The sequence below is a fragment of the Scyliorhinus torazame genome, chromosome 10, assembly GCF_047496885.1.
Source record: "Scyliorhinus torazame isolate Kashiwa2021f chromosome 10, sScyTor2.1, whole genome shotgun sequence".
Lineage (NCBI taxonomy): Eukaryota > Metazoa > Chordata > Chondrichthyes > Carcharhiniformes > Scyliorhinidae > Scyliorhinus > Scyliorhinus torazame.
The window spans coordinates 260492504-260519103 of record NC_092716.1 but is presented as its reverse complement, the minus strand read 5'-3'; the positions used below and the strand labels follow the sequence as shown (position 1 = coordinate 260519103).

Sequence of the window (26600 nt, the reverse complement as noted above, 5' to 3'; positions counted from 1 at the left end):
ACTAGATAATCCCAGGTATGGAAGGATTTTCTTATGAGGAGAGGTTGAGTAGGTTGGGTCTGTACTCACTCGAGTTTAGAAGAATGAGAGGTGACTTTATTGAGGCAAATCGGATTCTCAGGGGGTTTGACAGGGTTGATGCTGAGAGGATGTTTCCCCTTGTGGGAGAGTCTAGGACCAGAGGGCATAACCTCAGAGTAAGGGGTTGTCCATTTAAGACAGAGATGAGGAGGAATTTCCTCTCTCAGGGGGAAGTGAACCTGTAGAATTCTTTACCACAGAGAGCTGCAGAGGCTGGATTGTTAAGTATGTTCAAGGCTAGGGCAGCACGGTGGTGCAGTGGTTAGCACTACTGCCTCACGGCGCCGAGGTCCCAGGTTCGATCCCGACCCCGGGTCACTGTGCATGTGGAGTTTGCACATTCTCCCCGTGTCTGCATGGATTTCACCCCCACAATAAAAAAAATGTGCAGGGTAGGTGGATTGGCCATGCTAAATTGCCCCTTAATTGGAAAAAAATAATTGGGTACTCTACATTTTTTTTAAAGTATGTTCAAGGCTGAGATAGGCAGATTTCTAATCAGTGAGGGAATCAAGGATTATGGGGATAAGACAGGAAAGTGGAGTTGAGGATTACCATATTAGATCAGCCATGATCTCATTGAATGGCGGAGCAGACTCGATGGGCCGAGTGGCGTACGTCTTATGGCTGCAACCTGCAATGAGTCCATTAGAGGGAGCTGCTGGGAGCCAACCCAAAACACTAGCTCAACATATAAACCCCACCGTATCCAGGGAGCGGAACGCACTTGATGAAAAGTAATCATTAAAAATATGTTTTGCATTTCCATTCATTTGTTCAACTTACCGTGTTTTCATTCTTGCTCTATTCTGTGGGAGGGGAGGAGCGAGAGGGGGTTGGAATTCTGTAGGGCTTCACAAAATATGTTACAGGGCAGAAAAGAGTTGAAACTCAGTGGGCTGGAAGAGAGGCAGGGAGGCAGCGGAGACAACCGATCAAATTGTCGCGATTTTGTCGGCAAAGAATTTCAGGAGCACCTGGCAGGTTTTGCTGCAGGTGACAGTGGAGGAGCTAGAACACCAATTGTGGCATTCCAGAATTTTCCTGGAATAATGAGCAGTTTTGCCAGAAGCGAGATCGGCCGGAATGTGCGTTACGCTTTCGAGCTAGTTCTCTATTCTTTAAAATATAAATTTAGAGTGCCCAATTCTTTTTTTTCCAATGAAAGGGTAATTTAGCATGGCCAATTCACCCACCCTGCATATCGTTTTGGGTTGTGGAGGGTGAGACCCACGCAGACACGGAGAGAATGTGCAAACTCCACGTGGACAGTAACCCGGGGCTGGGATCGAACCCGGGTCCTCACAGCCGTGAGGCACCAGTGCTAACCACTGTGACACCGTGCCGCCCTCTCAAGCTAGTTCTCATCAACACGCACCCACTGTATCCACCACAGGATAGATTTTCTTTCTCTAGTCTTGTCTAAACTTTGTCCAAATTGGCCAGATTCTCTGCAAGCACAGGTTGCTTTTCCAATTTATTCTCCTCATCCATGTGTAAAGAAATATAACAGTCTGACTTTTGCAAAAACTATCAAAAGGTTTTCTTCATCAAATGCTATATTCAGGATTAAATCCCTGATGGAGTTCCTGCATAAATGTCTTATTTATGGGGGGACACTGCCACCTGCTGGAAGCAGCAGCATCATTGCTTATTCTTGCAGAATTCTGTGAGGGATATTGAAGCTGGGAATCAATGAAGAATCAGCATTGTCTCTTTTAGTGCCAGATATATCACAGCCAGAAACAGAGTGAAGTTTATTCTATGCTGCCCCAACAATGGCCCACGTCCTCTGTTCTCTGGAGCCCAGAGTTACCCCAGAAAATGTGCTGGTAAACCCCCTCGGAGGTCCCCACGCAAGGACTGAAATTGTCTGGGAAGTTTCAACTTCCAGTGGGCATTCCCATGCATGTGCAACGCTCCAAAACTCCAACTTAAAGTTGGAGATTTTGGATGGTCCCAATTCTCTGAGCAGAACAGTCACCCAGGCAATGTTGGAAGAACTAAAACCAGTTCTAACTCCCGGGTTTCTATTGTACTGATCACCGCCAACCCCCCCCCCTCCACACAATTGCCTCTGGCTACCCTGACAATGCCTGGGTTAGTGTGTTTGACTGCTGCAGTTGTGTTTTTAAAAATCCTGGTTTGAAAGGTTTAGGGAGCCAGAGGTGCAATTAAAGTGTCGTAAAAGTTTGGGCTAATGGCGTTTTGTTTGGATTAAAGGGGTTCCCTGTGGAGTCTTCACCCCATTGCCTTTGATTCCCTGCGTCCCAAGTGCTATATCTAACTACATCTTGAAAACCTGCAATGTTTTGGCCTCAACTGCTTCCTGTGGTAGTGAATTCCACAGGCTCACCACTCTCTGGGTGAAGATATTTCTCCTCATCTCTGTCCGAAATGGTCTACCCCGTACCCTCAGACAGTAACCCCTGGTTCTGGACACCCCACCGTCGGGAATATCCTTGCTGCATCTACCCTGTCCAATCCTGTTAGAATTTTATAGGTTTCTATGAGATCCCTCCTCATTCTTCTGAACATCCAGCGAGAGCAATCGCTACCGAGACAATCTCTCCCTATATGACAGTCCCGACATCCCCGGAAGCAGTCTGGTAAACCTTCGCTGCACTCCCTCTAGAGCAAGAACGTCCTTCAGATAAGGAGACCAAATCTGCACAATATATTCCAGGTGTGGCCTCACCAAGACCCTGTGTATTTGCAGCAACACATCCCTGCTTCTATACTCGAAACCTCTCGCAACAAAGTGTTGGACGTTTAGCTGCTGTTGTATAGTCAGATTGTATATTCTGTTCCTTTCACAAATACCGTTATTTCACTTTAACAGACTCTGTACAAAACTCTATCATCACCTGACACAAAGGCCACCTGAAGCCCCTTCATAAATCAGTGTCAATTATTGGATGCTTAACATAAATGAGACAAGTAATTGGAATATCTCTTAACCCATTACTTAACATGAAGTCCAACATACCATTTGCCTTCTTTACCACCTGCTGGACCTGCAAGAAAAGGCCTGGACAAGCAAACAATTGAACCAGCCGAGCACGAGGCGGCGAGAGGGACAGGCCCGATGCACGAGGAGTTCCCCCACGCCAGGGGATGGGTGGAGGATTTTTCTCTCAAGAGAATTGAGAGAGCATCGGGAGGAAACCAAATCGGACATCCAAACTGAGGTGATCCAACCATGCAGGTGGCCCTGGACAAGCGGAATGGTGACTGGAAGCCCAGGAAGGAACAATCAAGGAGCTGGAAAGGGCTGCAACAGACCAGGACAACTGGATCATCACCCTGGGTGCCAAGATACATCGATATCAGGACCGGGAACGAATCCTGAGCTGGGTCAGACAAACCAAAACTGTAACTGGGAAGGTCATTGGATCCGGACTTACCAGGACATCGGAGTCGACCTGGCCAAGCGCCAGGCCGAATTTAACAAAGCGAAGGCAGCACTGTACAAAAACGGTGTGAGGTTTGGGATGCTCTACCCAGCCACGCTCTGGGTCACGTACCAAGGCAGGGATCACTTCTTCATGGCTCGCAAAGGAAAATTATGAAAGAAATTATGAAAGAAGGGCAGCACGGCAGCACAGTGGTTAGCATTGTGGCTTCACAGCGCCAGGATCCCAGGTTCGATTCCCCACTGGGTCAATGTCTGTGCGGAGTCTCCACGTTCTCCCCGTGTCTGCATGGGTTTTCTCCGGTTTCCTCCCACAGTCCAAAGACACGCAGGTTAGGTGGATTGGCCATGCTAAATTGCCCTTAGTGACCAAAAGGGTTGGATGGAGTTGTTGGGTTGCAGGGATGGGGTGGAGGTGAGGGCTTGAGTGGGTTGGTGCAGGCTCGATGGGACGAATGGCCTCCTTCTGCACTGTGTGTTCTATGTTCTATGAAATATTGTGCAAAAAGGATAGCAAAAGCTTCTCTATGTATATAAAAAGGAAGTGAGTAGCTAAAGTGAATGTTGGTCCCTTGGCGGATGAGACTGGGGAGTTATTAGTGGGGAACACAGAAATGGCACACATTAAATCAATATTTTTCCTCAGTTTCACAGTGGAGGCTGTACCATCCCAATAGTAACGGGTAATGCAGAGGTAAAGCAAAAAGTGCAGAGGATACTGGAAGTCTGCAGAGGGATTTGGACATGCTAAGTGAATGGGCTGGGGTCTGGCAGATGGAATACAATGTTGACAAATGTGAGGTTATCCATTTTGGTAGGAATAACAGCAAAAGGGATTATTATTTAAATGATAAAATATTAAAACATGCTGCTGTGCAGAGAGACCAGGGTGTGTTAGTGCATGAGTCACAAAAAGTTGGTTTACAGGTGCAACAGGTGATTAAAAAGGCAAATGGATTTTTGTCCTTCATTGCTAGAGGGATGGAGTTTAAGACTAGGGAGGTTATGCTGCAATTGTATAAGGTGTTAGTGAAGCCACACCTGGAGTATTGTGTTCAGTTTTGGTCTCCTTACCTGAGAAAGGACATATTGGCGCTGGAGGGTGTGCAGAGGAGATTCACTAGGTTAATCCCAGAGTTGAAGGGATTGGATTACGAGGAGAGGTTGAGTAGACTGGGACTGTACTCGTTGGAATTTAGAAGGATGAGGGGGGATCTTTTAGAAACATATAAAATTATTAAGGGAATAGATAGGATAGATGCGGGCAGATTGTTTCCACTGGCGAGTGAAAGCAGAACTAGGGGGCATAGCCTCAAAATAAGGGGAAGTAGATTTAGGACTGAGTTTAGGAGGAACTTCTTCACCCAAAGGATTGTGACTATGGAATTCCTTGCCCAGTGAAGCAGTTGAGGCTCCTTCATTAAATGTTTTTAAGAAAAAGATAGATGCCTTTCTAAAGAATAAAGGGATTAAGGGTTATGGTGTTCGGGCCGGAAAGTGGAGCTGAGTCCACAAAAGATCAGCCATGATCTCATTGAATGGCGGAGCAGGTTTGAGGGGCCTGATGGCCGACTCCTGCTCCTAGTTCTTATGTCTTATGGTCTTAATAGAAAGGGAGGAACATGGAACAATCATCATGGATCGAGAAAATGTACTAAATGAACTATTGGGATTAAAGGCAAACAAGTCCCCAGGGCCCGATGACCTACAACCTCGGGTCTTAAAGGAAGTGGCAGCGGAGATAGTGGATCCATTGGTTTGAATATTCCAAAATTCCCTGAATGCAGGAAAGGTTCCAGTGGATTGGAAAAATGCTAATGTAACGTCCTTGTTCAAAAAGGGAGGGAGGCATAAAATAGGAAACTATAGACCAGCTATTTTAACATTTGTCATTGGGAAATTGTTAGAATCCATGATTAAGGAAGTAATAACAGGACATTTGGAAATGCAATCCATCAGAGTCAGCATGGTTTTATGAAGGGTAAATCATGTTTGACTGATAATCTAGAGTCCTTCGAAGATGTAATAAGCCAAGTGGATAATGGGGATCCTCTAGATGTAGTATATCTGGACTTCCAGAAGGCATTTGATAAGGTGCTGCACAAAAGGGTAATTCACAAGGTGAGATCATATGGAGTTAGGAGTAATTTATTAGTTTGGATAGAAGACTGGCTGACGGACAGAAGTCAGAGATCGGGATAAATTTTGGTTGGTGAGATGCTACTAATGTGGGGCCACAGGGTTTGGTCCTTGGGCCCAACAAATTTCAGCTATATTAATGACTTGGAGATGGGGATAGAAGGTACTATAGCCAAATTTGCAGGTGACAGTAAAATCGGTGGGACAAAGAACAAAGAAAATTACAGCACAGGAACAGGCCCTTCGGCCCTCCCAGCCTGCCCCGATCCAGATCCTTTATCTAAACCTGTCACCTATTTTTCAAGGATCTACTTCCCTCTGTTCCCCGCCCGTTCATATATCTGTCTAGATGTATCTTAAATGATGCTATCGTGCCCGCCTCTACCACCTCCGCTGGCAAAGTGTTCCAGGCACCCACCACCCTCTGCGTAAAAAACTTTCCACGCACATCTCCCTTAAACTTTCCCCCTCTCACCTTGAAATCATGACCCCTTGTAATTGACCCCCCCACTCTTGGGAAAAGCTTGTTGCTATCCACCCTGTCCATACCTCTCATAATTTTGTAGACCTCAATCAGGTCCCCCCTCAACCTCCGTCTTTCCAACGAAAACAATCCTAATCTACTCAACCTTTCTTCATAGCTAGCACCTTCCATACTCCGGCAACATCCTGGTGAACCTCCTCTGCACCCTCTCTAAAGCATCCACATCCTTCTGGTAATGCGGCGACCAGAACTGCACGCAGTATTCCAAATGTGGCCTAACCAAAGTCCTATACAACTGTAACATGACCTGCCGACTCTTGTACTCAATACCCCGTCCGATGAAGGCAAGCATGCTGTATGCCTTCTTGAACACTCTATCGACCTGCGTTGCCACCTTCAAGGTACAATGGACCTGAATTCCCAGATCTCTCTCTGCATCAATTTTCTCCAGGACCTTTCCATTGACCGTATAGTCCGCTCTTGAATTAGATCTTCCAAAATGCATCACCTCGCATTTGCCTGGATTGAACTCCATCTGCCATTTCTCTGCCCAACTCTCCAATCTATCTATATTTTGCTGTATTCTCTGATAGTCCTCCTCGCTATCTGCAACTCCACCAATCTTAGTATCATCTGCAAACTTGCTAATCAGACAACCTATACCTTCGTCCAGATCATTTATGTATATTACAAACAACAGTGGTCCGAGCACAGATCCCTGTGGAACACTACTAGTCACCTTTCTCCATTTTGAGACACTCCCTTCCACCACTACTCTCTGTCTCCTGTTGCCCAGCCAGTTCAGAGTAAGTTTAAGAAGATAGACAGATTTCTAATTGGGTAGCCAGGGAAAGGGTTGGCCCACTGAAGGATAGGCAAGGGAATCTATGTGTGGAGCCAGAGGAAATGGGCGAGGTACTAAATGAATACTGTGCATCAGTATTCACCAAAGAGAAGGAGTTGGTAGATGTTGAGTCTGGAGAAGGGTGTGTAGATAGCCTGGGTCAAATTGAGATCCAAAAAGACGAGGTGTTGGGCATCTTAAAAAATATTAAGGTAGATAAGTCCCCAGGGCCTGATGGGATCTACCCCAGAATACTGAAGGAGGCTGGAGAGGAAATTGCTGAGGCCTTGACAGAAATCTTTGGATCCTCACTGTCTTCAGGTGATGTCCCGGAGGACTGGAGAATAGCCAATGTTGTTCCTCTGTTTAAGAAGGGTAGCAAGGATAATCCAGGGAACTACAGGCCGGTGAGCCTTACTTCAGTGGTAGGGAAATTACTGGAGAGAATTCTTCGAAACAGGATCTACTCCCATTTGGAAGCAAATGAACGTATTAGTGAGAGGCAGCATGGTTTTGTGAAGGGGAGGTCGTGTCTCACTAACTTGTTAGAGTTTTTCGAGGAGGTCACAAAGATGATTGATGCAGGTAGGGCAGTGGATGTTGTCTATATGGACTTCAGTAAGGCCTTTGACAAGGTCCCTCATGGTAGACGAGTACAAAAGGTGAAGTCACACAGGATCAGGGGTGAGCTGGCAAGGTGGATACAGAACTAGCTAGGTCATCGAAGGCAGAGAGTAGCAATGGAAGGATGCTTTTCTAATTGGAGGGCTGTGACCAGTGGTGTTCCGCAGGGATCAGTGCTGGGACCTTTGCTGTTTGTAGTATATATAAATGATTTGGAGGAAAATGTAACTGGTCTGATTAGTAAAGTTTGCAGACGACACAAAGGTTGGTGGAATTGCGGATAGCGATGAGGACTGTCAGAGGATACAGCAGGATTTAGATTGTTTGGATACTTGGGCGGAGAGATGGCAGATGGAGTTTAATCCGGACAAATGTGAGGTAATGCATTTTGGAAGGTCTAATGCAGGTCGGGAATATACAGTGAATGGTAGAACCCTCAAAAGTATTGAAAGTCAGAGAGATCTAGGAGTACAGGTCCACAGGTCACTGAAAGGGGCAACACAGATGGAGAAGGTAGTCAAGAAGGCATACGGCACGCTTGCCTTCATTGGCCGGGGCATTGGGTATAAGAATTGGCAAGTCATGTTGCAGCTGTATAGAACCTTAGTTAGGCCACACTTGGAGTATAGTGTTGAATTCTGGTCGCCACACTACCAGAAGGATGTGGAGGCTTTAGAGAGGCTGCAGAAGAGATTTACCAGAATGTTGCCTGGTATGGAGGGCATTAGCTATGAGGAGCGGTTGAATAAACTTGGTTTGTTCTCACTGGAACGATGGAGGTTGAGGGGAGACCTGATAGATGTCTACAAAATTATGAGGGGCATAGACAGAGTGGATAGTCAGAGGCTTTTCCCCAGGGTAGAGGGGTCAATTACTAGGGGGCATAGGTTTAAGGTGCGAGGGGCAAGGTTTAGAGGAGATGTACGAGGCAAGTTTTTTACGCAGAGGGTAGTGGGTGCCTGGAACTCGCTACCGGAGGAGGTGGTGGAAGCAGGGACGATAGGGACATTTAAGGGGCATCTTGACAAATACATGAATAGGATGGGAATAGAGGGATACGGACCCAGGAAGTGTAGAAGATTGTAGTTTAGTCGGGCAGCATGGTCGGCACGGGCTTGGAGGGCCGAAGGGCCTGTTCCTGTGCTGTACATTTCTTTGTTCTTTGTTCTTGGTAACGGGTTGAAGGGTTATGGAGAATGGACAGGAAGTGGAGTTCAGGCCGAGAGGCTGAATTTCCTTCTGCTGCTCTTAGTTCTTACCTTCTTATAAAGGACATTTGTGAACCAGCTGGGTTTTTATGATAATCGACAATACATTCATGCTGACCATTGCTAAGACTAGCTTTTCTGAAAAAATTACAGATTCATTAATTGGATTTATATTGAAACAGCGACGTCTGTTCATGGCATCAGAGCTTTAGCCTGTGTCTCTGGACTTCTCTGTCTCTGGGTTTGGGTTGCCCGGTTGGGTTGGGGGGGGGGGGGGGGGGGGAATTCGGCACAGTGATAAGGCGCATGCGCGGTGGAGAGTTGACGGGCCAGGCTTCACTGCGCATGCCCCGGCACTGACTTCCTGTCGCCGCTGCGCATGCTCATGCTGCTCGATGGATTCTCATGGTGACAGCGACATGTTCGACCCGATCGTGCTGGCGGAGGACAGGTACCCCCCCCCCCCCCCCCCCCCGGGACAGGTCTAAACCCCCCCTCCCCACCCAGGGACAGGTCTAACCCCCCCTCCCCACCCAGGGACAGGTCTAACCCCCCCCCAGGGACAGGTCTAACCCACCCACCCCCTCCCCCCCCCCACCCCAGGGACAGGTCTAACCACCCCCCCAGGGACAGGTCTAACCCCCCCCCCCCCAGGGACAGGTCTAACCACCCCCCCAGGGACAGGTCTAACCCCCCCCCCCCAGGGACAGGTCTAACCCCCCCCCCCCAGGGACAGGTCTAACCCCCCTCCCCCCCCCAGAGACAAGTCTAACCGCCCCCCCCCCCCCACCACCCAGGGACAGGTCTAACCCCCCCCCCCCCCCCCCGGGACAGGAATAACCCCTCCCCCGAGACAGGAATAACCCCCCCCCCCCCAGAGACAGGTCTAACCCCCCCCCCCCCCAGGGACAGGAATAACCCCCCCCCCCCCAGAGACAGGTCTAACCCCACCCCCACCCAGGGACAGGTCTAACCCCCCCCCAGGAACAGGAATAAACCCCCCCCCCCCCAGAGACAGGTCTAACCCCCCTCCCCCCCCCCCAGAGACAGGTCTAACCCCCCTCCCCCCCCCCCAGAGACAGGTCTAACCCCCACCCAGGGACAGGTCTAACCCCCCCCCCCCAGAGACAGGTCTAACCCCCCCCCCCACCCAGAGACAGGTCTAACCCCCCCCCCCAGGAACAGGAATAACCCCCCCCCCCCCAGGGACAGGAATAACCCCCCCCCCCCCCCAGAGACAGGTCTAACCCCACCCCCACCCAGGGACAGGTCTAACCCCCCCCCAGGAACAGGAATAACCCCCCCCCCCCTCCCAGAGACAGGTCTAACCCCCCTCCCCCCCCCAGAGACAGGTCTAACCCCCCCCTCCCCCCAGGGATCGATAACCCCCTCCAGGGACTGGTACCCCCCCCCCCCTTCCCCCAGGGATGGGTAACACCCCCCCCCCCCCCCCCTAGACACAGGTAACTCCCCTCCCCCCAGGCACAGGTAACCCCAGACACAGGTTTTGAAAAAACATAGACACAGATAACCACCCCCCCAGACACGGGTAACCACCCTCCAGACACGGGTAACCACCCCCCAGAAGCGGGTAACCACCCCCCAGACACAGGTAACCACCCCCCAGACACAGGTAACCACCCCCCAGACACAGGTAACCCCCCAGACACAGGTAACCCCCCCCCCCCCCCCCCCCCCAGACACAGGTTAAAAAAAAAACCTGGACACAGGTAAGCCCCCCCCCCCCCCAGACACAGGTAGCGCTCCCCCCAGACACAGGTAACCCCCCCCCCAGAGACAGGTAACCCCCCCCCCCCAGACACAGGTAAAACTCATCCCCCCACACCTGGGACCGACCAGTCACCCAGCTATGCCAGCTTTGACAAAGAGTCATCCAGATTCAAAACGTCCGCTCCCCTTTCTCTCCCCAGACGCTGTCAGACCTGCTGAGATTGTCCAGTATTTTCTGTTTCAGATTCCAGCATCCCCAGTAATTTGCTTTTGCCCGGCTAACCCGGTTATCCTGGTTGTCCTGGTTATGCTGGTTATCCTGCTCCTCTGCAGGTCCTGTTGTTGCTGCCAATGTTGCTCCTGTTTTTGGTGTTGGGCAGCACATACCCACAACTTGCAAATTCCTGGTGAATTTTAAAAATGCTCTGTGCTGGAGTGGTTTTGTCCATTACTGTCTCTACTGAATATATAATCAACATATTGGTGCTAATTGCCACTTTTGATAAGCATAAACCTGGCATATTTATATCAATGTGCTTATTTTCACTTAGCGTAGACTTGGTTGATTGGGCCAGTATCTGCTTTTAGTGGACGTAGACTTGGCACAAACCTGCCTAACCTTTGACTGGGTGTATTCTTACTGGGTGTTCCGGTATGTTTCAGGAAAAATGTACTTGCTGTTTGATTAAACCTCCCCCCGTATCAAATGCTTGATCCTGGTAATGCATTTTCGCTGCAGTTATCAAACTGAGATTGTGCCGAATTTTGCCACAGACATATGAACATAGGACTTGGGAGCAAGAGGAGGCCATTTGGCTCTTTGAGCCTGCTCCGCCATATAAGATCATGGTTGATCTGATTGACGTTCCACCTTCCTGTCTGCCCAGCCCCCCCCCCAATCCTTGACTCCCTTGCCGATCAAAAACCTGTTTGACTCAGCCTTGAATAAATTCAATGACCCGCTGCTTGGTGTGGTGGAGAATTCCACGGACCAGCGATCCTCTGACAGAAATAATGTTTCTCATTTGGGTCATGTGAGGGAGATGTCTTATTTTTAGACTGTCCCCTAGTTCCAACCTCCCCCACAAGTGAAATTATCCATCGTATCTATGGTCTTTGTGTAAATTATTTGTACAGCGGGCTGGCTCTCACTTGCTGTAAAGCCATTCTCACAATTCGAGTGAAAGGAATGTTGTTCAGTTGCCTGTTGTGTGTTTTGCCTCTGCGACCTGACGTGTGTATGCTTGGAAACCTTTTTGAATTTGACCATATTGAGGATTGCTGCAAGAACTATTTCAGTGGTTCCCCGTATCAGTTAGATACAATGAAAACAAGGAAACAGGCTATTTGGCCCAAATGTCTTTGGTGTTTATGTTATGTATGAAATTAACAGCAGAAATAGGCCATGGTGACATCGAAACAAACCTGTTGGACTTTAACCTGGTGTTGTAAGACTTCTTACTGTGCTCACCCCAGTCCAACGCCGGCATCTCCACATCATTAAAAACAAAGTAAAAGTTTCAATAAATATTTTTTAAAGAGTTAAAGTTAACATTGTTCCTATAGCGACTCTGGAGAATTGATGGGAAGCAAGGAGATGGCAAATGCACAATCTTCACTATACAACTATACAGGTGCACAATCTTCACCATACAAGTAACATTTTTTATTTGTTCATGGGAAGTGGGCGTCGCCGGCTGTGCCAGCATTTAGTGCACATCCCTAATTGCCCTTTAGGGGGCAGTTAAGAGTCCACCACATTGCTGTGGGCCTGGAGCCACATGTAGGCCAGACGGCAGATTTCTTTCCCTAAAGGACATCAGTAAACCAGATATGTTTTTATGGCAATCGACAATGGCCTCATGGTCATCCCTAGACTTTTAATTCCAGATTTTTATTGAATTCAAATTTCACCGTCTGCTGTGGAGGGATTTTAACCTGGATCCCCAGAGCATTATTCTGGGTCCAGTGACATACCACTATGCCACCATCTCCCCACAATTAATCAGGAAACGGAAGGGAGGGAGGAACTCAGGACAATTACAATCGGCAGAGTACCGAGTAAATGGTTGGGTCTGCAGGCTGACAGATCCCCAGGTCCTGAGGGACTACATCCTGCATTTTTCAAAGAAGTGTCTAGTGATCTCGCAGATGCATTGGTTTTAATTTTTCAAAACTTCCCAGATTCGGGGAAGGTCTCATTAGATTGGAAGATGGCAGGTGCAACTCTTTTATTCAAAAAGAGCGGGAGACAGAAATATGGAAACTACAGACAAGTTAACTAACATCTGTTATTGAGAAAATGTTAGAAGCTATTGTTAGACAAGTTAAAGTAGGGCATTTGGATAAGCTCAAGGGAATCATAGAATCCCTACAGTGCAGAAGGAGGCCATTCGGCCCATTGAGCCTATACCGACCCTCTGAAAGAGCACTTCACCAAAGCCCACTTCCCCATCCTATCACAATAACCCCTTAACCTAGCCTACACATCCCTGGAGACTAAGAGGCAATTTAGCATGGCCAATCATCCTAAATTGCATATCTTTGGACTGTGGGAGGAAACCGGAGCACCCAGAGGAAACCCACGCAGACACGGGGAGAACGTGCAGACTCCACACAGACAGTGACCCAAGGCTGGAATTGACCCTGCTGCTGTGAGGCAGCCATGCTAACCACTGTACCACCATGACGACCCCCGCTGAATCGGGCTGAGTCAACATGGTTTTATGAAAGGAAAACATGTTTAACCAATTTATTGGAGTCCTTTTGAGGAAGTAATCTGTGCTGTGGATACAGAAGAACTGGCAGATGTACTATGTGTAGATTTTCAGAAAACATTTGATTAAGTGCCAGATCAAAGGTTATTGCGGAAAATAAAAGCATAATAAAAATATTAACATATTTGCATGGCTAGAAGGTCGGCTAGCTAACAAAAAACAGAGTAGGCATAAATGGGTCATTTTCAGGTTAGCAAAATGTAACAAGTGGTGTGCCACAGAGATCAGTGCTGGGGCCTGAACTCTTTACAGTTTATATAAATGACTTGGATGAAGAGGGTTGAAAGGATGGTTTCCATCTTTGTTGATAACACAAAGATGGGGAGGGAAGTAAGTTGTGAAGCGGACATGAGGCTACAAGGGAGTATAGATAGATTAAGCGAGTGGGGAAGAAACCTGACTGTGGGGAAATATGAAATTGTCCATTTTGGCAGGAAGAATAAAAAAATTTATTATCTAAATGATGAGAGATTGCCGAGCTGTGAGGTGCAGAGCGATCTGGGTGTCCTAGTGCATGAATCACAAAAGTCTACACAGGCACGGCAAGTAATTAGGAAAGCTAATAGAATGTGATCATTTATTGTGTGAGGAATTAAATACAAAAATAGGGAGGTTATTCTTCAGTCATACAGGGCACTAGAGTGTACCGCATCTGGAGTTGTGGCCTAACCAATATTGTGTACAGTATTGGTTAGCTTATTTAAGGAAAGATGTAAGTGTTTTGGAAGCAGTTTAGAGAAGGTTTACCAGACTAATACCTGGAATTAGTGGGTTGTCTCAGGAGGAAAGGTTGGACGGGCTAAGCTTGTGTCCTCTGGAGTTTAGAAGAGTAGGAGGCAACTTGATTGAAACATATAAGATCCTGAGGGGTCTTTACAGGGTGGATGTGGAGAAGATGTTTTCTTTTGTGGGAGAATCTAGAACCAGGGGTCACTGATTAGAAATAAAGGGTCACCCATTTAAAACAAAGATGAGATGAATTTCTTTCACTCAGAGGATCGTGAGTCTTTGTGACTCTCTTCCTGAAAAGGCGGTGGAAGCTGAACCTTCAAATATTTTTAAGACCGAGTTGGATAGATTCTTGCTAAGCAAAGGGAGTGACAGGTTAAATCAGGGGTAAGCGGGTTGCAGATTTGAGGTTACTGTCAGATTAACCATGATCTTATTAAATGGTGGAGCATTCTCGAGGGGCTGAATGGCCGATTCCTCTTTGTTTGTAAAAGACTTCCAACAGTTCACAATCCCGTGAGAGAGAGAAATATCTTCTCATCTCCAATTTAAATGGGAGATCCCTTTATTTTAAGTTGCATCCTCTAGTTCTAGTCTTGTATGTTTCAATCAGGTCACCTCTCAATCTTCTAAACTCCAATAGATTCAGGCCCAGCTGTCCACTGTCACTCAAATGAACCTTCGCTGAACTACTGCCAATGCATTTATGGCCTTAAATAAGGAGACCAAAACTGTACACAGTACTCTAGATGTGGTCTCACCAATACCCTGTAGCAAAACATCCCAACTTCCCAGCTTTGACAAAGAGTCATCGGACTCGAAACGTTAGCTCTTTTCTCTCCCTACAGATGCTGCCAGACCTGCTGAGATTTTCCAGCATTTTCTCTTTCATTTCAGATTCCAGCATCTGCAGTAATTTGCTTTTATCCCAACTTTTATATCCCATTCCCCTTGCAATAAACTATAACATTCCAAGGGCAGCACGGTAGTATTGTGGATAGCACAATTGCTTCACAGCTCCAGGGTCCCAGGTTCGATTACGGCTTGGGTCACTGTCTGTGCGGAGTTTGCACATCCTCCCCGTGTGTGCGTGGGTTTCCTCCGGGTGCTCCGGTTTCCTCCCACAATCCAAAGATGTGCAGGTTAGGTGGATTGGCCATGATAAATTGCCCTTAGTGTCCAGAATTGCCCTTAGTGTTGGGTAAGGTTACTGGGTTATGGGGATAGGGTGGAGGTGTTGACCTTGGGTGGGGTGCTCTTTCCAAGAGCTGGTGCAGACTCGATGGGCCGAATGGCCTCCTTCTGCACTGTAAATGCTATGATAATTTGAGTCCTTAATCACTTGGTGTACCTGCAGACTGACATCTGTTCCACAATGAGCAGTGGATTTGGTTGGTTCTGTTATCCTCATCAGCATAAAAATATAAATCAATTCCTAATTTTCTTCAAGCATCAATCAAACAAACTCAATGTGGTTCTCTATAGAGTCGGTAAGTTGGGAGGAGACAGTTCTTGATGTTTTTGTGTTGAGAGGTGTTATGGAGACTTGAGCAAGCTGATGTGGAATCCTCTACTGAGGTCATATCTGTTCTCTCCTGACCCTGATACTGTGGAGGGGGAGCATGGAAATATCATGTTCAAATAGCTATACAGTGAATACGTTGCTGAAACCTCTATATTAAAATGAAACAATGACAGTGTGAAGATTTTAAGCCTGAGCTGATTTTATTTTTCACATGCCGATTCAATCTGGCAGGTGGCTTGTTCAGCGGGACAGAATGTACTTGGCTAAAGTAGGCAACAAGGTTTGGCAATTGGTTTTGAACTTCTTTGCATAGAAACCCATCTAATGTTTACTTCCTGATGGCAGATTTCGTGGAAAAGGTTATCAGGAAGGGTTTACTGAAGGAGGCCATTTGGGAGAAACAGAAGGAAGACGCTATGGATTAGCGAATGGTGCCAAGATTGGATCAGAGGTAAATATGTGCGAATAATTGTGGATGCAATTATGGTGATAGCTTAATATGTTGAAATTATATATATATAATTTATATAATTAAACAACATTAAATAATCAATAGTGATTGGTATGCAATTTGGTTGCCACATCTCCTACATTGCTACAGTAACTACACTTCAGCAGTACCTCATTGGTTAGAAAGATGCCAGATAAATAATGTTCCTTCTTTACGTCTCCCTTCCAGAAGGAGCTGACTCATGCTGAGATGTTTTTCCATAAACTTTTTGGGTCTCCCTAGTGCCCCTCACACAAGTGAAGTTATAGAGTTATGAACTCTGGCAATCTTGCCCACACCTATTTCTTTGCATGCTGGGCAATGTCAGTGGTTAGCAATCAGTAGTAGTAACACTGACAGGGAATGTATACCTGCTTAGATTAGCTAACTAGTTTAGCACAGACCCAGGGTTCAAATTTGATCCCACTAGTCTTTGTAACACAGTCGCACGTAAACATGGAATTTGCGGTCAGCATGCAATTCATTATGTTTGCAGCTGCCCAATGATATTTTGTGACCATTTGAACAGCAACGTTCCCCTTTACAGGCAGCAGTGACTCTCTAAACCTAATTAGACTGAAGAGTCCACAGCCGCAGGCAAAATCTATTTCATGAAGTTTGGATTGCAAAATTCAATTCAATGTAAAATTATGTACATAAAGCAAAATGAAGAATGGGAAAGAAAGATGGGATTGAAAAAAAAAAGAAACATGTTTTTTAAAATGTTTACATTTTTATATTTTCAATGATAATTAAAAATCTAAAGGAATGAGACTCCACACTTTATAAAAGTACATTTTCAGTGGCAGAGAGATTGTTTATCAGTTGGTAAAATTTATCTCACTGTTTAAAAATTCACTTTTAGTAATTAATAATCTTTATTAGTGTCACAAGTAGGCTTACATTCACACTGCAGTGAAGTTACTGTGAAAAGCCCCTAGTTGCCACATTCCGGCGCCTGTTCGGGTACACAGAGGGAGAATTCAGGATGTCCAATTCACCTAACAGCATGTCTTTCGGGACTTGTGAGAGGAAACTGGAGCACCCGGAGGAAACCCACGCAGACATGGGGAGAACGCGCAGATTCCGCACAGATAGTGACCCAAGCGGGAATCGAACCTGGGATCCTGGGGCTGTGAAGCAACAGTGCTAATCACTGTGCTACCGTGCTGCCCTGAACCTGAATGGACAAGCTCTACCCTTTTCTGGCATGCCTAGTGGGCAGGGGTTAATAATAATAATCTTATTGTCACAAGTAGGCTTACATTGCAATGAAGTTACTGTGAAAAGCCCTTTTCTCATGTTTCACAGTGAGATGCCAGTGTCGTGCAGCTTTTGCGGAAGGCATTCAGCCAGGAACATCCTCGTTTTTGTGTTGATTTGTGCATATGCAGAACTTGCTGTCTCATTTATTCTACAATAACAGTGAGCTCTGTTAGCCTCGTATATTCTCAATTCAAAAGGCAGATTATTGCCTTCAACAAGCGAGAAACAGCATGGAGACCCGGGTCCCGTGTTCAAGACCAACCTTGAGTGACTGTGTAGAGTATGCACTTTCTCCTCGTGTCTTATGTTTTTTCGCGGGTTCTCCGGTTTTCTCCCACAGTCCAAAGATGTGCAGGTTAGGTGGTAAATTTCACCTTAGTGTCCAATGGTTAGGTGGGGTTACGGGGATAGAGCGGGGGAGTGGGCCTAGGTAGGATGCTCTTTCAGAGGGTTGGTGCAGGCTCGATGGGCTGAATGGCCTTCTTCACTGTAGGGATTCTATCATGTATTGTATCTGGACTTCTAGAAGGCATTTGATAAGGTGCCACACAAGGTAAGTTCACATAGAGTTAGGGGTAATTTATTAGCTTGGATGGAAGACTGGCTAACCGACAGAAGTCAGAGAGTCAGGATAAATGAGTTGTTCTGGTTGGCAAGATGTAACTAGTGGGGTACCATAGGGTTCGGTCCTTGGGTCCCAACTATTTAAAATGTAGATTAATGATTTGGATGCTGGGATCGAAAGTACTAGCCAAATTTGCAGAAGATACTAAAGTAGGTGGGACAGTAACTTCCAACAAAAAAATAAGAAATTTACATAGGTTTAGGTGAGTGGATCAACATTGTGCCGATGGAGGTTAACGTGGAGAGGTGTGAAGTTACCATTTTGGTCAGAAAAATGGAACGGCAACTTACCTCAATGGAGAGAAACTTCAGAGTGCTTGTGTGCAGAGGAATCAGAATGTCCTTGTGCATGAATCGCAGAAAACTAGTGTGCAGGTACAGCAGGTAATATGAAAGACAAATGGAATTTTGGCCGTTTATAGCTAAAGGAATAGAGTATAAAAGGGAAATGTTGCTGCAACTTTACAAGGCAATCGTGAGACTGCACCTGGAGTAGTGTGTACAGTTTTGGACCCTTACTTGAGGGATGTTGTATCAGGGGCTGTTCAGCAGAGGTTCATTAGATTGATTCTAGAGTTGAGGGGAAGAAAGGTTGAGCAGTTTGGGCCTATACTCTTTTTAAAAAAAAAAAATTTAGAGTACCCAATTATTATTTCTTTTCCAATTAAGGGGCAATTTAGCGTGGCCAATCCACCTAACCTGCACATCTTTGGGTTGTGGGGGTGAAACCCTCGCAGACATAGGGAGAATGTGCAAACTCCACACAGACAGTGACCCAGGGCCGGGATTGGAACCCGGGTCCTCAGCGCCGCAGTCCCAGTGCTAACCACTGCGCCACATGCCGCCCCCAGTTTGGGCCTATACTCTCGAGTTTAGAAGAATGAGAGGAAATCTAATTGAGGTATACAAGATGAAATAGGGGATTGACAAAGTAGATATAGAGACTGTTTCCTCTTGTGGGGCAATTTAGAATGAGATGCCATAGGTTTAGGATAAGGGGCAGCAGATTTAAAACACAGGTGAGGAGAAATTACTTCTCCAAAGGATCGTGAATCATGGACTTCATTACCCCAGAGTGCAGTGGATGCTGGGACAGTGAGTGAAGTTAAGGAGGCGATGGACAGATTTTAATTCGTAATGGGTTGCACGGTTATGGAGAACGGGCGGGAAAGTGGAGTTGGGGCAGAGATGAGATAAGTTCATACGGTATAGGAACAGAATTAAGCCATTTGGCCCATCGAGTCTGCTCCGCCATGCGATCATGGCTGATCACAGCCTGGCCTTAACACCACAGTCCAGTCCGTTCTCCATGATCAGCCATGATCGCGTTGAATGGCAGAACGGGCTTGAGGGGCTGAATGGCCTACTCCTCTAGTCCATATGTTCACCAACCAAGAGGATAGTCTGTTGAATCATTCGTAACACAATAGACATTCTTGCTTTGACAGCATGTCACTGTTGTTAGCAATCATCAGTTTTGAATTAGTGTTCTTTTGTTTTCTTTGCACTGAATTGCATTCAGATTTAAAAGAGTGTCTATTCTACGCTTGATAGTTTCAATCCAGAATAACTGGGAGAATGAAAGGCCAGATGCTATTATAGTCCTTTCTAGTGATTGCCTAAGTGAACAATACTGTTTTTGGAGACTACATGCATGGTGTTCCTTTGGACAATGCAGGGTTGTGTTGCAATGATATAGCCGCGGACAGGGAGGTTCTGTTTTAACACTTTTGGTGTCGGTGATCGATATTTTCAACGCTTCAAACTTTTTTGCAATATATCCAAAGCTTGGCCTTGTTTATTCTCATTGTAGAAAGGTTTTGGATTGGGAGCTTTAGATCGCCAATTCTGTTCCTTAAAAAGATTTGATATGGCCTGTGAGATTGGTTGGTTCTCCATGATGTTGATAATTTAAATAAGTAATTCATAAATGCAACCCAAAACATTGTCTTTTTTTTAAAGGTTTCTTGTTGTGGTATTATCACCTGTAATACAAATCTAAATATCGTATTTTGATCAGCGGAAATGCTGTTTGGCCGAATTATTAAAGTATAAATTGCTGGTTAACGTTGGGACATCTGTTGTCAAAACACAACTTGTGCTTATCGAGCACCTTTGACATAGGCCGAAGACACTTTCCAAGAGCATCATTCGACACTGAGCCACCATAGAGAGATATTAAGGCAGTTGATAAAACTCTTGGTCAACGACATACGTTTCAAGGAGCCATTTAAACGACGAAAGAGGTTTAAATCCAGGGCTGTCTCCGAATAAGGGACAGGCCATTTAAGACTGAGCCGAAGAGAAACTTCTTCACTCAGAGTGGGGAGAATCTTTGGAATTCTCTGCCGCAGAGGGCTGTGAAAGCTCAATCATTGAACATGTACAAGACAGAGATCGATAGATTTCTGGGAACCAATGGCATCAAGGGATATGGAGATGTGCCACCTTCCCGGATTGATGCAGATGATCAGCCAGGGTCAGATTGAATAGCGGAGCAGACTGAAAGGGCCGAATGGCCTCCCTCGGTTCCTATGTTAGAAAAGGGACTTCCAGAACTTGGGGTCCTAACCAGCTGAAGGCATAGCCGTAGTGGTAGATTGATTAAAATAGAGGATGCTCAAGAAGCCAGAACTGAACGAAGCACAGATACCTTGGAGGATTATGGGTCTGGAGGAGATGACAGAGATGGGGATTGTGGACTGGCATGGTGATGCAAATGACTGTGCAGGGATATAAAAACACGGGTGAGAATTTTAAAATTGGGAGCCATCGAGGAGAGGGGGATGGGTGAAAGTGATGCATGTTAGTAAATGAATAGCAGAGATTTGGCTGTTTTCAATTTTATGGAGGGTAGAAGATAGAAAGGCGAGACAGGAGTACTCTGGAATCGTCCAGAGGTTACAGGCTAGGACGGCAGTTTCAGCAGCAGATTAATTGAGGCAGGGCAGAGTTGGACAGTGTTAGAGGTGGAAATAGGCAGTCTGATGTGATGACGTGGATACGCGTTTGGAAGCTGAGCTCTGGGCCTCATATGCCACCAAGCTTGCGCGCAGTCTGGCTCAGCTTCAGACAATTACCAGGGAGAGGGACGACGTTGGTGGCTAGAGCCTGCTTCATTTTTATTAATTACAAAGGAATTGTTTCAGCTTTGTAACCTAATAATTAGATTACAATCTGAAGTTGACACTTGTCAACGAAGAACTATGCCAAATAAGTTTAAGAATTTAGTAGTCCAGAATTATAGTTCAGTATAACAATCATGTGTTCAGAACAGTGTGTGTTGTCTGTTATAGAATCCACCTTTCTTTAGGGGCAGCACGGTAGTACAAGTGGATAGCACTGTGGCTTCACAGTGCCAGTGTCTCAGGTTCGATTCCCCGCTGGGTCACTGTCTGTGTGGAGTCTGCACGTTCTCCCCGTGACTGCGTGGGTTTCCTCCAGGTGCTCCGGTTTCCTCCCACAGTCCAAAGACATGCAGGTTAGGTGGATTGGCCATGATAAATTGCCCTTAGTGACCAAAAAAGGTTAGGAGGGGTTATTGGGCTACAGAAATAGGGTGGAAGTGAGAGCTTAAGTAGGTTGGTGCAGACTCGATGGGCCAAATGGCCTCCTTCTGCACTGTATGTTCTACATTCTTCCAATAGGTCATCTGGTCATATTGCTGTTTATGGGAGCTTGTTGTAAATTGGCTGACATGTCTCATACATTACAACATTACTTAAAAGCTGGGTAGTTATAAAGCGCTTTGGTTTGTTCTGAGCTCATGAAAGATGCTACTTAAATGCATATCTTTCAGGGAGTTTCGTCCTTTTACTTCGGATCATTTTCTTCCCGCAGGTTTCTTTTTACAAAGGGTTTGCATTTACCTGGAAATGCCTTCTTCAGAAAAACCAAGATGCCCAAAAAAACAGGTATTCAGGCGAGTGTCAAGTGATGCTGAAGCTTGTGTTGATGGTTAACAATCCTGCTAGAGGTGCACCTCCACTTGGGATTCATGACTGTAGTTAGTTTGCACAAATTTAGTGTCAGTCCAGAGGGTTTTAGATTTTGCATTAATGTTAAAATGGTGCTGTGCGAAAACCTGAACTCTGAAGTACAAAATCAGTCAGGCCCCAGCACTCTTCCAACTGCATTTACACTCTAACTGCAGTGTGAAACAAACCAACCGTTTGTAGTGTAAAGTCTTCGGATATTCCTGTAGCGTTAGAGATCAAATTCATTGTGCAGCAAGAAATTGTTTGCAACCCTCTGAATTTCACTGTCTTGGATTTTGCTGTCCTTTTTAAAAGACTTCTTGCATTGTTGCAGCAAAAGGCTCAAAGTCCTAAATACGTTGCTGGAGATGGTCCAGAGGTTTCCATATGAAGACCCTACCTATGACAAATTACAGGAGGACCTGGAGAAGATGCGAGCCAAGTTTAAACAGGTTTGTGAGGTTACGAGATTACACTCTATATGGTCACTTTCAGAAAGGGTGAGAGATTTCGACATACACACTTTGGACCTGGTGTGACCGGTGAAGTATGGTGCTTATTGTTGGAAAGGAGCGCAGGTGGACTCTTGGACGGAGAGGTATTATCGCAACTGAGCTCCAACCTGTTGTTTGATATCCACACACAACAATTATTGTAGCAGAGGTTGTTGAATATTGGCCAGGAGTAACAATATTGTCCCTTTTTTCTTCCTCTGCAGCTGCTGGTCAGTTAGAGCCAGACCGTAACCCTGAGACTTGCGTTATTTACATGGCGCCCTATATTGTGCAATCTAATTCCTCATCAAATCTCTGCCAGACCCTGTGTTAATGCCAGAAATAATTTTTTTAATGCGTGCATTAATAGCTAAAAAATGTAATCATAACATAGCTGTGTTAAATGTACTGAAGGTGCTGAGAAAAAAGCAGAAGCATTTCATATCATAGGAATATAACCTTATCATACAATGATCTGGCACAGATACCATTCAGCTCATGATGCCGATACTTTGTCACGATACTGGTGCCTTGGAGAATCTGGAATTAATTATTAAACAATTGAACATAAGTGTTTAATAGTCTGCAGTACTAACCATTCTTCTAGTTTTATGAGCACAATTCAGAGTTTAAACTAAATTCATATATTATCTTATAAACTAAGGACGCAAAGTACTAGAAAAATGCAGCAAGCCTGGCAGCATCTGTGGAGAGAGAAACACGTTTTGAGTCTGTCTGACTCTTCAAAGCTGAAGAGAAGTAGAAATGTGATGGAGAGCAACACAATATATGACTGAAAAAAATCTATCAATCAGAATTTGGTCATGGCGGCACAGTGGTTAGCACTGCTGCCTCACAGCACCAGGGACCCGGGTTCAATTCCAGCCTCGGGTGACTGTGTGGAGTTTGCACTTCCTCCCCGTGTCTGCGTGGGTTCCCTCCGGGTGCTCCGGTTTCCTCCCACCGTCCTAAGATGTGCAGGTTAGGTGGATTGACCATGCTAAATTGCCCTTGGTGTCCAGAGATTAGGTGGGGTTATGGGGATAGGGCGGGGGAGTGGGCCTCGGCAGGGTGTTCTTTCAGAGGGTCGGCGCAGACTCGATGGGCCCAATAGCCTCCTGCACTGTAGGGATTCCATTTAAAAAAAAATTAAATTTCCACCTGAATCAATGGATCAGAGATTTTGGTGTTTATAGAACATAGAACAATACAGCGCAGTACAGGCCCTTCGGCCCACGATGTTGCACCGAAACAAAAGCCATCTAACCTACACTATGCCATTATCATCCATATGTTTATCCAATAAACTTTTAAATGCCCTCAATGTTGGCGAGTTCACTACTGTAGCAGGTAGGGCATTCCACGGCCTCACTACTCTTTGCGTAAAGAACCTACCTCTGACCTCTGTCCTATATCTATTACCCCTCAGTTTAAAGTTATGTCCCCTCGTGCCAGCCATATCCATCCGCGGGAGAAGGCTCTCACTGTCCACCCTATCCAACCCCCTGATCATTTTGTATGCCTCTATTAAGTCTCCTCTTAACCTTCTCTCCAACGAAAACAACCTCAAGTCCGTCAGCCTTTCCTCATAAGATTTTCCCTCCATACCAGGCAACATCCTGGTAAATCTCCTCTGCACCCGCTCCAAAGCCTCCACGTCCTTCCTATAATGCGGTGACCAGAACTGTACGCAATACTCCAAATGCGGCCGGACCAGAGTTCTGTACAGCTGCAACATGACCTCCCGACTCCGGAACTCAATCCCTCTACCAATAAAGGCCAACACTCCATAGGCCTTCTTCACAACCCTATCAACCTGGGTGGCAACTTTCAGGGATCTATGTACATGGACACCTAGATCCCTCTGCTCAGCCACACTTTCAAGAACTTTACCATTAGCCAAATATTCCGCATTCCTGTTATTCCTTCCAAAGTGAATCACCTCACACTTCTCTACATTAAACTCCATTTGCCACCTCTCAGCCCAGCTCTGCAGCTTATCTATATCCCTCTGTAACCTGCTACATCCTTCCACACTATCGACAACACCACCGACTTTAGTATCATCTGCAAATTTACTCACCCACCCTTCTGTGCCTTCCTCTAGGTCATTGATAAAAATGACAAACAGCAACGGCCCCAGAACAGATCCTTGTGGTACTCCACTTGTGACTGTACTCCATTCTGAACATTTCCCATCAACCACCACCCTCTGTCTTCTTTCAGCTAGCCAATTTCTGATCCACATCTCTAAATCACCCTCAATCCCCAGCCTCCGTATTTTTTGCAATAGCCTACCGTGGGGAATCTTATCAAACCTTATTTAAATTAAACCTATCCTATATTTAGGTGGCAAACCTTTTTGAAAAGATAATAGACTGCTTAACTACAGAAACAACACTCTTTATTATATATATATATATATACACATACACACACTGCAAGGTCCAGAAATTGGACGTTCTGAATTCTCCCTCCATGTACCCGAACAGGCGCCGGAATGTGGCGTATAGGGGCTTTTCACAGTAACTTCATTGCAGTGTTAATGTAAGCCTACTTGTGACAATAAAGATAATAAAAATGAGAAGCTTTTGTTTTATTCTTTTGTTTCAGATTTGCTCTCTGCTGAATGTCCAACCTGCCTGTCAAAATGCCACAGCAGCGGGGATGTCCTTCTGAAGCAGGTCACAATGACTGACCTCAGTAACGCTGTTTGTGGGGTGACAGTCGACTGTAATGAGCCCGGCTCTCCGTGCCCGAAGTTATCTCTACAAGCAGATGTGGAGGATAAAGTGGAATTCTCTCAAAGAGTAGACATTTCATAACCGTGGATTTCATAACCGTGGATTTCAAAGTAATGTTGGAAAGGGGTACATTTGCTGCTGAAAAGGAGAAGTTAATTCCATGTTCCTTTGACTGTCCTTTTAATGGTTTTCGTTTTGAAAAATCACGACAGCAAAACTATGGGAGTTGAGATTCCTGCTGGGAGCTTGAATTGAACAAACTTCCAGGGCTTATCAGTTTGATTTTATTTCCCTCAGGCACACTTGTACTGAACTTTCTCTGTAAATTGCTGGTATATTTCTAATTATTTCAGAAAATTACAGCGCAACTAGTTTTCAATATCAGCAACGAGGTAAGGAGATGATTTAATTGATGTCGGTTTGAGGGTAGATCTTGGATAATCCCTTGCTTTTCTTCAAAATAGCGCTGTGGGAACTTTATACATCTGTGAGGGGGAAGGCTCAGTCTCGATTTAATATTTTGTTGGAAAGACGGCATCTCTGACCGTGAAGCACTCCAGGAGCACTGCACTGGGCCATCAGCACGGATTATGTCCTCGATTCTCTATATTGAGATTTGAACCAAGGCTGATGACATAGTCGGCGTGTTTAGTTTCTGGAGCTACGTGGAATTTTGGTGATTATAAATGATGAGTAGCAATTTTAGTGGTTGTTAACGAGCCTAAATTATTTATTGTAGTTGTAAAACCATTCAAAATTCCATGGTCAAAGTGGCTGAGAGTTTTAATATTGATGTGGAGACGTTGGCGTTGGACTGGGGTGGGCACAGTAAGAAGTCTTACACCAGGTTAAAGTCCAGCAGGTTTGTTTCGAATCACTAGCTTTCGGAGCGCTGCTCCTTCCTCAGTTTTGAGATTGTAATGGTTTGTACTGAATTAAAATCTTTTATTGAAATTTATTAATTTATTAAATAAAGATTAAAAATCAGTGCTCATGTTTCTTGGATTACCCATCACATCAAATTCTTACATTAAACTGCTTTGTGGGTTATACTGACCATTTCTCCAATCAGGGTGCTGTATTTTCACAGAATATTACAAGAGCTGACTAGGCCCTTCGGCCCATCGAGTCTGCACCAACACATGAAAAACACCTGACCTGCCGACCTAATCCCATTTGCCAGCACTTGGTCCATAGCCTTGAATGTTATGATGAGCCAAGTGCTCATCCAGGTACTTTTTAAAGGATGTGAGGCAACCCGCCTCTCCCAGGCAGTGCGTTCCAGACTCTCACCTCCTTCTGGGTACAAATGTATTTCCTCAAATCCCCCCCTCAACCTCCTGCCCCTCACCCTCGTAACTGACCTTTCAATGAAGGGGAAGAGCTGCCCCGTATCCACCCTGTCCATGCACTTCATAACCTTGTACACCTCGATCAGGTCCCTCAGT

General features: G+C 45.7%; 1 protein-coding gene across 1 annotated transcript; it reads left to right on the top strand.

Annotated features, from left to right (window-relative positions):
- Positions 1-9141: 9141 nt before the first annotated feature.
- Positions 9142-26139, top strand: lto1 (LTO1 maturation factor of ABCE1). Its single transcript, XM_072466737.1, has 5 exons — positions 9142-9246; positions 15903-16008; positions 21778-21851; positions 22249-22366; positions 25022-26139. The coding sequence occupies exons 1-5, from the start codon at positions 9191-9193 to the stop codon at positions 25085-25087; spliced, it is 420 nt and encodes a 139-aa protein (XP_072322838.1). The 5' UTR covers positions 9142-9190; the 3' UTR covers positions 25088-26139.
- Positions 26140-26600: the final 461 nt, after the last annotated feature.